We start from the raw sequence: 13,848 nt of genomic DNA on the forward strand, positions 1-13,848 counted from the left end.
TCTATGTAATTTTTTCTATGTTTTTGTATTTCTTTGTTTTTGGCCGGGTATGTTTCTCAATCAGGGACAGCTGTCTATCGTTGTCTCTGATTGGGAACCATACTTAGGTAGCTCTTGCCCACATGGGTTTTGTGGGTTGTTGTTTTCTGTATTGTTAGTTTCCTTACAGAACTGTTCGCTTTCCTTTTTGTTATTTTTTGTTCTAGTGTTCTGATTTTAATAAAATATCATGAACACGTCTCACACTTGGTCCAGTCATTCACAGGAAGAGGATTGTTACAGAACTACCCACCACCAAAGGACCAAGCAGCGTGACCAGGAGAGGCAACCCCAATCATTTTTGGGGGGAGGGGGCACACGGGACTGTCGGCGGAGCCGAGGATGGAACCAGAGCCAGTCAGGGTGAAATTGGAGGTGAGCGAAGGAAGCAAAGCTGAGACAGTGAAGGAGTTGATGGGGAGATTGGAGGAGAGAGTAATGAGAGAGTTATTGTGTTGGTGCATGAGGCACGACATCCGCCCGACGGAGCGTGTTCTCGATTTGATGTCACCTGAGTCAGCTCTCCATACTCGTCCTGAGGTGCGTGCTAGCCGTCTGGTGAAGACTGTGCCAGCCCCACGCATCAGGCCTCCTGTGCGCCTCCCCAGCCCTGCACGTCTTGTGCCAGCTTGTCGCTACAGATCTCCAATACGCGTTCTTAGCCCGGTGCGCTACATTCCAGCTCCCCGCATCTGCCGGGCTAGGGTGAGGATCCAGCCAGGACGGATGGTACCAGCTCTGCTCTCCAGACCTCCAGTGCATCTCCTCGGGCCAGGATATCCTGCGCCGGCGCTAGGCACGGTTTCCCCAGTTCTCCAGGAGATGCCAGTGCGGCCTGTTCCAGCTCCCCGCATCTGCCGGGCTAGGGTGAGGATCCAGCCAGGACGGATGGTGCCATCCCTGTTCTCCAGACGTCTCCTCGGGCCAGGATATCCTGCGCCGGCTCTAGGCACAGTTTCCCCAGTTCTCCAGGAGATCCCAGTGCGGCCTGTTCCAGCTCCCCGCACGTGCCGGGCTAGAGTGGGCATTCAGCCTGGAAGAGTGGTGTCAAGGCTACGCACCAGATCTCCAGTGCTCCCCCACAGCCGGTCTATCCTGTGCCTCCTCCACGGACCAGGCCTCCAGTAGGTCTCCCCAGCCTGGTGAGTCCTGTGCCTGTGTCCTGTCCGGAGCTGCCAGAGTCGCCCAGAGTCGCCCCAGTGAAATGCTTACTTACAGGCTCTAACCAATGGTGCAAAAGAACAAAAAGGTGTGTATGTGTGTAAAGAAATAAAACAACAGTAAAAAGACATTTGAAAAAAGAGTAGCAAGGCTATATACAGACACGTGTTAGTCAGGCTTATTGAGGTAGTATGTACATGTAGGTATCGTTAAAGTGACTATGCATATATGATGAACAGAGAGTAGCAGAAGCGTAAAAAGAAGGGTTGGCGGGTGGTGGGACACAATGCAGATAGCCCGGTTAGCCAATGTGCAGGAGCACTGGTTGGGTCGGGCCAATTGAGGTAGTATGTACATGAATGTATAGTTAAAGTGACTATGCAAATAAGATAAACAGAGAGTAGCAGCAGCGACCCAGCGGGGGGGGGGGGGGGGGGGGGGGGCTGGGGTCTTTGACGATTTTTAGGGCCTTCCTCTGACACCGCCTGGTGCAGGGGTCCTGGAGGTCAACAGGATTTGACTTCATAACGAAGCGTCCCATAGTTCCCTACTCTACCTGCGGAGCTACCAGTCAAGTGAAACTACATGTGCAAAATCCTAACTATGTTCGTAAGTACGGTGTCCAGTAGAGGTCAGTGACTGAAAGCAGCTTGGAATTGAATAAAGCACCGAAGCCACAATGAAATAAGTGGGATCTCACATTTTGCAAAAAAGCACGTGATGAAACGTAGCCTTGGACGTAATTGATGACGTACTTCTGATAAAGTGCTGCACGTATCGACACACTTCTTCGAAGTTAGCTGCTTAGAGATGAACGCATGCCTCAGAGCCCCGGTATCAAACGTAACATCACTACTAATCACTTCACAAACCAGCTTATTGTGATTTTGCAGGTTGGATGTGACCCATGATCCGATATTTTCAGACCACAACATTGAGGACCACTTGGCCATAACTAAAGACCTTATGACAAGTACAGTATAAGGTCATAAAGGGTTGACTTCAAATTGAAACACATTCACTTACTGTAGGTAGTCACTTGGTGAAGGTTTCCGGACCTGAAGTTATTGAATGCAACAACCATTTCTCTGTCACTAACAAACACAGTCATGGGTGGGTACCTCTCACATTCACTTGAAAGGCATCCTGGGAGAAATGCAAATAAGGCTTACAACCTACAATGTAAAAACCAAAATACCATAACTCTACTGGTTCTATTTTTGGTTAGCGGTAAGGAGGCGCATGTGTCAAGCCCACGTTAGTTTGCAATTTCGTCATGTGAAAACTGGCGCACTGGCATTTTCCAGCCCTAACTCCAGGTTCAGCAATTTACCTGTCCAACATCAGATCACTTGCGCTGAGGTGGGAGGGGTGGCAATATTTGAGGTGTGTCCTTAAATGTCACGAACAGTCATTCTGACTCCCATGTAAAATAGCCTTTTGAGTGACTTAAAAACTAAATCACCCATAATATTTTGTGTGGACAGAAATGCTCAATATTTGAGAAAAAGTACTCTTTCTCTAGCTAACTACCTGGAAGTTTGAAAAGACATGCTGAGTGGGCAGGGAGTTTATATTCATGAGCTTGCATTGACTGACAGCTCTTTGAAATGCCTATGTCAAGAAATGTGGATGTAGTGAGCAGTGTTGCAGGAAAATCCTCTCATGCTAATTTGGTGATTGATACACAAAGCAACTCAAACAACATTGGAATTGGCATTAATGATGGCAATTCGTTTTTTTTTTTTTATCGTATTTTGTCACCAGTAGAGTAGCTATCTAGCTATATAAACCACGCCCCTCTGCAAACACCCCTTCTCCAATGTTGGTTGCAAGGTGGTACTTGTTTAAAGAAGGGTAATTTGACTCATATCTGCAGAAGATAGGTACATTAGTTACAAACGCAACACAGTACAGTTCTTGCTCAGAGACTGAACAAGTGCCACTACAAGCTACAGTACACTAGAGCTTAGGGCTAAGAAGATTAATCAGTAGAACAAACAAGGAAGTGTCTCTCTCTGCCCCTAAGGGTGGGACTCTGCTGGTTCCCCTTGCTGTTGAGTTACAGCATCCCAAACGGCTCGCTATTCCCTATATAGTGCCCTACTTTTGACCAGGTCACATAGAGCTCTGGTCTCAAGTAGTGCACTAAACAGGTAACAGAGAGCCATTTGGGACATAACCACAGTATGCTGTATGCATGCCTCTTCTGCTGTTTCTGTATCCAGAACGTTTGTTTCCCCAACACAGAGCAGAACCCCTTCCATAGGATGTCCCCCCCTGGAAGGAAACAAGCTGCACTGGTGCCCAACCTTGGGGACTGAGCCGGTAGTTGGTGGCATGGCACAAAATAGACTCCACAGCCCCACTGACTGACTGAGACAAATATTTGTATGAGGACTAAATGTGCCTGAGAACAGAATACATTCCCAAAAGGAGAGCTAATCAATCATCTGAATGCTGCCTGCGCAGCTTAGGCCTCTGCTGGTATATATTTTCCACGAGACCAGGGCAGGGGCATCATATCTCCTATCTCCTCTGGTCCACAGCTTAATAGTAGGCTACATGATGATAGTGCTTTAGAAAAAAGCATTGTTGCTGCTCTGGCTTTATTTGGAATTAACAAACAGCCTGGAACCGAACACAATATTTTAGTTTAGGGTAATAGTTTCCTGTTCATCGCTGGTAACAACATTGTCTCCTACTTCCACTTTCCATTACCTTATACAAAGTAAGCTCAAAACAGTGGGGAGACTAAATACAGTGGGGAGACTAAATACAGTGGGGAGACTAAATACAGTGGGGAGACTAAATACAGTGGGGAGTTGTACGTGGCAATTGTAGTTAAATTCTAGCACAGTACACACAGTTGGAGCGCTTGTTGTTCTCGATTCAAACCTTGACCCAGTTTGTGTCCGATTGTTATATTGAATATTTTCAAGACAATGCTGATGCAAATATGACATATAGGGGAGAATATTGTCTAGTATCACTGCAATGGAAAGGTAGAGATCCAGCTTTGCTTTGATATTAGCTGGGTTCTTTTCATGAGGGCGTCCCAGATTCCCATGTTAACTCCAGGCAGTCGGTTGGTCTTTTGATAAAGGGATGATGGCTGACTGTAACATTCCCCCATATATCCCTCTGATGTTTCCCCTCTCTCTGACCTCCCCTCAGCTGCCCAGGGGTATAGAGTGGTTGATAGGCCAGGCAGGGGCCAAAATGACGGTAATATACATTTATTTTGTTTTGAAGCAGAAGTCCTTGGAGAGGAGGGTGAGATGAGATGGCTTTGTCGTGAGATCATTTGGGGCTCTGGCCCAGCGCTCTGTAGTTAATGAGGTACAGACAGAGAGCCTCATATGAAGGAGAGCGGTGTAATGTACTGTAAGTATGGGCTTCCTGGTGCTGCAGGGGCCATTCACTTATTGTTATGGCTTTAAGAGGTTGGACAAGTATATTATTGCCTGGGGGGATATGGGCTAGAGGGCATCTGAGGGGGTTGTTCAGCGAAGAAAATGTACAACTGATTAAAACAAGGACATCTCTGCATTCATGTGGGTGTCAGAGAGAGGGAAAGAGCGAGAGAGATTTGCTGAAACAACAATGGTTGCCATTTGTATAGTTCCTACAGATACATATACTATATCCACACTTAAGGGAGTACTTCTCTATTAAGGTTAATGACACTATCTTAGACCCTTTCCCTAAACCGTTTCCTACAGCATATTTAACTATTCTAAAGCAAATGTTCTCCCCACACCCAGTCCACTATATAACGGCCTCCTGGGCTTCGTCTTCACGCCAGATGCTCTGGAGGAGGATTAGTGTAGAACTGGTCTCAACACACATCCCCATCCTTTCCTCCTCAATGACATCATCCACGATGCAATAGTACAGTCAGAGCCCAGCGCAGTAAGTGGGCTATGCTGTAGTATGCTGTATGGCCTATGTATCTGTATATATGTATCACTTATGCTATTGTTACTCAATACTATCTGCCCTTCTGCTACGGTGACTGTCCCTATAGTGACTGTCCCAAGGGCAGCAACGTCAATAGTATCTGCCCTTCTGCTCCGGTGACTGTCCCTACAGTGACTGCTCCAAGGACAGCAACATCAATAGTATCTGCCCTTCTGCTATGGTGACTGTCCCTATAGTGTGCCCCAAGGGTGACTGTCCCTATAGTGACTGCTTCAAGCGTGACTGTCCCTATAGTGACTGCTTCAAGCGTAACTGTCCATATAGTGACAGACCCAAGGGCAGCAACGTCAATAGTATCTGCCCTTCTGCTATGGTGACTGTCCCTATAGTGACTGTCCCAAGGGCAGCAACATCAATAGTATCTGCCCTTCTGCTCCGGTGACTGTCCATATAGTGACTGCCCCAAGGACAGCAATATCAATAGTATCTGCTCTTCTGCTTTGGTGACTGTCCCTATAGTGTGCCCCAAGGGTGACTGTCCCTATAGTGACTGGTTCAAGCGTGACTGTCCATATAGTGACAGACCCAAGGGCAGCAACGTCAATAGTATCTGCCCTTCTGCTATGGTGACTGTCCCGATAGTGACTATCCCAAGGGCAGCAACGTCAATAGTATCTGCCCTTTTGCTATGGTGACTGTCCCTATAGTGACTCCCCCAAGGGTGACTATCCCTATAGTGATTGCCCCAAAGGCAGCAACATCAGTCGTATCTGCCCTTCCCATGAGAGAAGGTTGTTCAAACGTTAAAGCATTTAAAAGCATCACAGTGGTCTTTTCCAGTGAATGGAGGATGTACCATATCATTTCGATCTGGCTATTGAATTTGGATCAACATAATACTTTTGTGAAGGAACTACCTATAGGTGTGTGGCTGTTCCTTTAACAAGGCTACAACACTTACAGCAATCCATGTCCTGATGAAGATAGAAGGAGCTGCTGCTATCTCCCTCCTTCTCCTCTTGCTTTTTAAATGTATTTCTACTCTGATTTCCCAGCTGTCAAAGCAGCAGTTTGAGGCGAAGGCCGTGGCGCAGGCACTCTCCCAGGACCTGACTACGGTGCTGCTCTGAGCCAATGACGTGACCTTGAGTTCCCTGCCTGGTCTACTGGGCACAGGCCGTTTGACATGCTTGACAGATGCTTTCTTTCCTCTCATTAACTTGTGAGAGGTGTGAAGAGAGAAAGAGAGGTGGGGGAGAGAGAGAAGCCCCGTTTATACCTGGTTCTAGCTTGCATCCTTTGTCCTGATGTTGTCCACATTCTGATTGTGCCCACATTTTTAGACAGGTGTGGATGACTTAAAGATGCATTGGGATCTGAAGGCGATCGGATGTCCTGACCACCTCCGGAGGTAGTCAGACACGCATTATGTCTGAATATCCTACCTGTGTAGAACGATCTGGATAGTGAAACCAATTCATTCATCATCAGCCCTCCCTCTAGAATCGTTGGCAGGTAACGCCATTGACTTATTGCATCAATATATGTCTTAAAATAAATAAATAAATATTGAAAGAATAACTGTCAAATCATTTGCATACAGGGAGGGGCCAGGATATCTGGTCAACATGCAGACACAGTGTACATGGATAAGAGACACATCTTACTACCATCTGTAGATGCAACAGATACAGTGTGGGCATAGTCAGAATGTGGATAAGATCAGGACAAAGGACGCATGTTAGAACCAGGTATAAACAGGGCTAGAGAGAGTAGAGAGAGAGAGGGGGGGGGGGGGGGGGGGGAGATGGAGAGGGAGAGAGGGGGAGAGGGAGAGAAATGAAACAGGTCTCATTTGAGGCAGTGGACCCAGACTTGACTCCTCAGGTCATTGAGCTGGAGCAAGAATACAGGCAGGAAAGATACTAATGAGACTGAATGATCATACTGAGTGGGATGTTTGAGTAGCCCTTTACACTTGTACATGTGTACAGGTTGAAAATGGCAGATTTTGGCACTGATAAGCGCATAAATTGGAACACAGTGTCTGTACAATAACATTCTAAACATGACGTCAGTGCTCAGTGCTTCACAACGCTGTATGGGTTTTGACTGACAGTCGTTCTGAACTTGAGCACCGCACGCGACAAGACGTTGCCTCCATCCCTCCCGCTAATCTTTTGAGGTCCGAGTGAGAGAAATGATGTAAATTAAGATGACTCGATGTATTTCGAAAGGAATACCGCTTTGATGTCGTACAAGCCAGACAAACACCTGTGAGTCCAAATGTGCACTTCACATTTTCCACATCATAAAACTCATGTCATATACAGTGTCAACGTTTAGGATCCGTATGTTTGATGTACAGTTTACCAGATGACATGGTGTCATAGCCTGGGTTCTCCTGAACAGAATGAGTCTGTGTTTGTCTGTTGTGATGACAAATTGCAGTTGGACACGCACCTGAATGCATTCATTACCAACAATGCCGATTTCTCTGACTTGCCCTGTGAAAGAGTAACCCTGTACGATCATATTTTATAACTTGACAATAGAACAAGCTTTCAAATGATTCCCACCGGAAACAGATTGCGATGTATAAATGGGCCTTTCTTGGGATTGCGTAAACAACAACAGTAGTTGCGTGATGGTGGGGATGCAGGGCTGAGTTCCAAACAAAACAAACATCTACATGCTCTAGGCCACTCGGAGACACCAGTTAGTTCTCCCACTCAAACTCTTGTCATTTTTTGTTGTTGTCTTATGTTGCAACTACTCCACGTTTTCAAGGACTATTCTTATCCTGTTACTGAATGTATCCAGAGTATTTTCACATTTCGTTATCAACTAATGCAGTGAAAAGTACAGTGAAATGTAAAATGCACATGAAATCAACAGTGTAATGTTTGGATTCACTCTTGTCAGGGGAACTGTTGTGTCCTAATTTTTTGGTCTAATCATTTCCCCATAGTCTCCAAACTGTTCCCTTTCAATTGTTATCATGCCTATGCTTTCTTCTGTAAGGAACATTTCAAATTAGACCAATCCATATAGGCCAATTCCTATGAGTGTAAAGGGAGAATTAACGCAGAATGGTAACATAAAATCGTGAGATTTTTGACAGGAAGGCAAGTTAAGATCCACATACCAGGGTGGTAGTGGATTTGGAATTTATCATGTATTTTAAGTTGAGGACCTGCTACTAGCGTCCATATTATTTTAATCCTGTTGTGCTTCTTTCTTTTTACTTTAGTTTGAACACAATTGGTAGCAAAAAGTTATATTTGTCTTCAGTCCATAAGCTTGATCAATGTAAACTATGTTTTAATAGCTGATGTTCAGTACTGCTCTCTTGGGAACAACACTACTTAGTTTTAGACACATTTGTAGCATCTAGGTCAACAGGAAACATAAGCATAACGAAATAGCAGATAGTCACACACCTGCTAATCAACATCTGATTGTCTCACCTCAATGAACTCTCCCTCACAAAAAATACAAAATTACTGCCTTACAATTCTACTCTAACCAGTGAGTGCATTCTAGAATGATCTCTTTGCTTCTTCACTGTCTCCCAAGGCTGTTCTGACAGTAAAACGCATGCTGTGGCCCTTTGTTATTCAGGTGGCATTGCCTTCCTCTCAGACAGCCTCACGCTGAGCCTGTCGTACAACTACAGTACGGAGTCACTTTGATGCAGGCATACATGGATCCCGTCACTGAAGAGGGGGGAGAGCTAAGGGTTTAATTCGGTCACTTTGACTGGTGAGACAAGCTGTGTGGGATGGCACTGTGATAGCTGTTCGTTGTCGAACAAACCCGAGGGGAATGTGAGCGGAGAAGATTCTCACAGGAACGTTTTCATGTAGATAGCCCACATGATGTATGCCAGTGAGAGAAAGTGACTCTCTCCTCGTTGTAAAGATTATCTCGTCATAACACCGCGTTGAACAATGACGAAGCTTTGTCAGTTAACAGTTCAGGTTCAGTTCAAATGTGGTCTAATGTTGTTCCAAAGATTTAACAAGAGAGAAACAGAAAGAGACATTTGTTTCTTTTCAAAACTGTCTCACGATATGTCCCCCTGTCATTTATAAAAGCAATGGGAGCACAATTATCTCTGTTCCTTAAGTACCCCTTCCCGGTACATATTTTTGTTATGGCCCCTGGACAAGCACACCTGATTCTACTTGTCAACTAATCATCAAGCCCATGACAAGTTGAATCAGGGGCTACAACAAAAATCTGTGCTGTTGGGGGTACTGGAGGACCAGAGTTGGGAAACACTGGTTTAATTGGGAGACTGTTACTCTCTTGTGAAATCTTTGGAACAATTTTAGACCACATTTGAATTTAATTGGTAGGGTGGCAGATAGCCTAGCGGTTAAGAGCATTGGGTCAGTAACTTGAATAGATGGAGGGGGAAAAAGTATATCATGCAAGTTTTGCGCCAATACACATGTAGGATCTTAATTTGAATTAGTTTGCTACAGCAAGAAAATAATCCTGCATGAAAAGTGGATTATATTTAATGGAGGAGATGGAGACCCGCACACTGCCTGAACAAATAAATAAAATCCAAAACTGAGGCTTGAATGCAAAATAAAGATGTTACGTAATTTAGATTTCCAGGAGCAATTATGGCTAAGTGCCTTGCTCAAGGGGACACTGTCAGATTGTTCACCTGGTCGGCTCAGGGATTCAAACCAGCAACCTTTCAATTACTGGCCCAATGCTCTTAACTGCTAGGCTACATGCCACGCGGAAAGCTGTTGTTAATTTGAACATCATGGTGGCCCAAAAAAATCATAGTACCAATCATTTATGATATTTTTCTGTCCACTTTTATATACTGTATAATGCAGATCATGCATTCTATTGTACTAGGTACCAATTATAGATTTTCTGATGTATATTCTTGCTTGATCATGTGACATGCAATTATCCTTGAAATAGAAACAGGTGTGTGTGCCTACCATTTATACTGAGGATGGCCCGAGGCTGAAACTTTTGTTTTGATTTTTTTGGGCACCATGATGTTCAAATTAGCATCTTTATTGCATTCAGTTTTGGATCTCCGTTTCCTCCAGTATTCTTATTTGGACTCCCACGCACCTGGAACCAACGCTATAGAGAAGTAACCTTTAAAGAGCGCAGACGGCCTCCTATCATTTAAATAACATCATTAATTCATGGACATTTTGTAGGGGTTGATACATTTTTCGTAAGGGAAAATGAAGTCTGAAATTTCAGTGGAAATTGCAAACTTCAGAAGACTTTTTAAACATTCTATAAGAAACTATCCATATAGGCCAATTCCCACAAGAATTGGCCTATATACTTAACATTTCAAGTTAAGTATAATTAACAGTACAAGTTTTACATTTCCTGCATTGCAAGAAAATGCTCCTGCAAAAGGGTGATCAAATTAAGGTCTGTATTCATCCACACGGTATTCAGATGCTAATTTGAGTATTTTCAGAGTATGTGAGAGAGCTCCCGTGTGTGTGTGTGTGTGTGTGTGTGTGTGTGTGTGTGTGTGTGCGCGCGTGCGTGCGTGTGCGTGTGCGTGAGCGTGTGCGAGAGAGATAGAGGGTGAATTTGAGCTGCAACCAGTCAGTCTGTCCTTATCACTAGAGCAGAACTTGTGGTGCTGGAGGCTTTCCTACCCAGACTTGGCTGGCTGATTAACAGACACTCCCCATAATCTGCAGGTCCATAGTGTGACACACCCTTCTAACCCTCTCTGGGGACTCTCTCTCTCTACTCTCTACCTTCTTCACTCTTTCAAAGTAATCTTTTCTTCCTGAGGAGGAACTAACAACAAAGAGGTTCATTCTGTTGTCTAAAGCTCTCTTCTACCGGACCATCTCTAGGGCAACCTCCAACCTCCTCAGTCACCTGCTCTGGGTTCTGACACTCTAGGAATGTTGGCGTAGATTCTTGGTGCATCCCAAATGGTACCTAAATCCCTTTACTCCATATAGGGAATAGGGTGCCATTTGGAATGAGGCCATTGTCTGAGAGCCTGCTTTAGAACAGTGTGGGATTGAATTAATATACTTGCATTTCCTAATGAGTTTGCATAGAACATGAATAAAACATGACTTAGGAGGATAGTAGTAGGATTGTGGGCGATCCTTTTGGCCTAAGAATATCTTATAGTCTGAATATTTCCCCCTACATAAAGGTTTTAGGTTTTGTCCAACAGGATACAAATCCTTTGCTTTGTCTTCACAGCTGGTCCAAGCAAAGTTTGTCCTCTCTTGTCTTGTCCACCACCTCCCCAAATACCACTAGAGTAGTACCTAGTAGGTCTATGGTTGTATCGTGTGGAAGAATGTGGTACACTCACCAGCTACGGGGGCCTGTGTGAAGAGTTCTCCGAAAATGTGACTGACCATGTGGCTGAAGGCCTCTCCCGATGACGAGGGGCTTATTGTACCTGCTGTTGTTGGTGCCTCCATGATGAACAGTCAATACTGGACATACAGAACACAGAGAAATAGTGAATGGGTTATTTGGAGAGATTCATTTCATAAATGAAAGATAGCCCCTTGCCCCTTTTACATATATAGAATATCATAACAGTTAAGAGTGGATTTTTCTCATACAGTCAAAGTGGGGCATGTCGCTATTCAAAACCACCCACATTACGCCAATGGCTACACGCATTATCAGGATTATTCCTCATTCTTCGAAATCACCGACATGACAGAATTAATACAGCTATTAAGGACGTTGGCTTGAAGCTCTCTTCACTTTCTCTCTCTGTCCTTCTCACAGGGCAACTTGTCTACAAGGTCGATCATAGAACGACAATACAAACTCCTTAATAGAAACAATAACAGGCAAGAAATGCAGAACTCACCAAGTCCAAGTCAAGCAATACGTTTTCCTTCAACTCCCTTTCCGTGATGAATTTGTGCAACTGTTATGCTGTTAAGTTGACAGGAGTGTTAAGTTGGAGACCCATGCGCAATGTGTTTTTTTTCTCTCTCTCCCTTGAATGGGTGTGGGCCACATTTGTTGCTCTGTGAGCTGATCTGCTAATTCCCCTGGTAGACAAGGTCTCTTACGTAGCCACGTGTTAAGCATGCAGGCCCCTCCCTTTTACAAATGGGCCACAGCTACTGGGTGATTGTCTCACACAATGGAACTGACTGGGATAGGGTTATGGATAGGGCTGGGGGATAGGGAGGAGTGGAGGCACACACAGGAAGCTTGGGACCTACTGTAGTGTAGAGTGATAGTGTCACACGGATACGGTCCTGCGACAGGGTGAGGGCTAGTGTTATGGAGGGGGGGAGAGAGACGTACACAGGAAGACTGAAACCTATAGGGTGGACTGGCGGAAGTTAGCCTAGGCGGCAGGTAGCCTAGCAGTTGAGAGAGTTGGGGCAGTAGCCAAAACGTGGCTGGTTTGAATCCCAGAGCCAACTAGGTGAAAAATTGGTCAACGTGCCCTTGAGCAAGGCTCTTAACCCTAGTTGCTCAGGATAAGAGCATCTGCTAAATGACTCAAATGTTTTAAAAAACGGAACCAGTCCTGGTCTGGACAGCTAGGCAGTGTCAAGACAGAAAAGAGTTACAGACTCTTAGAACAAAGCTGAATCTCTCCCTCTAAACTAGATATAACAACTAAGTGTTATTACACATTGTCTCCCTCTGTGACTGCTAGTTGAGTGTCGTTATAGCAGTCAAGGTAGGTGATCTGTAAACATAATGACTTTGTAATCGCCACCCTTTTTCCAGTGATACTGAAACTAATGTTTGTTGTCATGTCTGCGGATGCTAAACGGTTTCTAAGCAGGGCCAGATGGTGCTCAGTTGTACAGGCAATTACACAAATTACAAAGACAAACATTTACCTGTGAAATAGGCCTACAGACTTAACAAATATGAAAATGCCCACTTGGCAGGTTTAATCACAAGTTTGTTAGTTTGTCATATTTAATAATTTATTTTAAACTAAGTCCATTACCTACATAATAAGTAGCCTACGGACTAGAACTAAAATCCTGGTCCATATTTGACAGGCAGAAAATAGGTATTGATTGGCTGACTATGCAGTTCAGGCCGGATGGGACAGTGTCGTGGGTTGTGTTGCGTTGTGTTGTGTGTGCGTGTGTGCATACATGCGTGCGTGCGTGGATGTTTGTGTTGTGGAATTCCCCTGGTTGTTTCTTTCTTTCTGACATTCAACCACAACACTCAGTCTGTCATTTCACATGACCTGTGCTTGATGAGAGCCTGCCCACCGCTAGGCTGCCAGAGCATTGAGGTCCTGAGGGTAAACTTCACAGCTGAGGAAATACTGAGGAGGATCACTCCCTCCAGGGGAGAGTGGCTTACTGCGGTCTTCACCAGAATTGATTACACAGTAAGTATTGCCGACTTTGAAGAGCATCTGTTATCATGCTGAAAATGACAAGATGCTCTGATTACTGATGACGGCACAGATAAGAGGCTGTGATGTGGTAGGTACAGTTGAAGTCGGAAGTTTACATACACCTTAGCCAAATACATTTAAACTCAGTTTTTCACAATTACTGACATTTAATCAGAGTACATTTTTTTAGGTCAGTTAGGATCACCACTTTATTTTAAGAATGTGAAATGTCAGAATAATAGTAGAGAGAATTATTTATTTCAGCTTTTATTTCTTTCATCACATTCCCAGTGGGTCAGAAGTTTGCATACACTCAATTAGTATTTGGTAGC

At 44.6% G+C, this 13,848-nt stretch overlaps 1 protein-coding gene across 5 annotated transcripts in view; it reads right to left on the reverse strand.

Moving 5' to 3' along the window:
- Positions 1-12,194, reverse strand: part of LOC118965271 (contactin-associated protein-like 2) — a 32,622-nt gene extending 20,428 nt beyond the window's left edge. For 4 of the 5 annotated variants that reach the window (XM_036983020.1, XM_036983018.1, XM_036983019.1 and 1 more), the window contains exons 1-2: positions 11,996-12,193; positions 11,480-11,606 (exon numbers count right to left, since the gene is read on the reverse strand). In XM_036983020.1, the coding sequence (XP_036838915.1) occupies positions 11,480-11,591 (112 nt within the window). In that variant the 5' untranslated portion in view covers positions 11,592-11,606; positions 11,996-12,193. Of the gene's footprint in view, positions 1-11,479; positions 11,607-11,995 lie in introns of all 5 variants that reach the window. The other variant, XM_036983017.1, reaches the window with a different exon arrangement.
- Positions 12,195-13,848: the final 1,654 nt, after the last annotated feature.

Source organism: Oncorhynchus mykiss, chromosome 7 (genome assembly GCF_013265735.2).
Source record: "Oncorhynchus mykiss isolate Arlee chromosome 7, USDA_OmykA_1.1, whole genome shotgun sequence".
Classification (NCBI taxonomy): domain Eukaryota; kingdom Metazoa; phylum Chordata; class Actinopteri; order Salmoniformes; family Salmonidae; genus Oncorhynchus; species Oncorhynchus mykiss.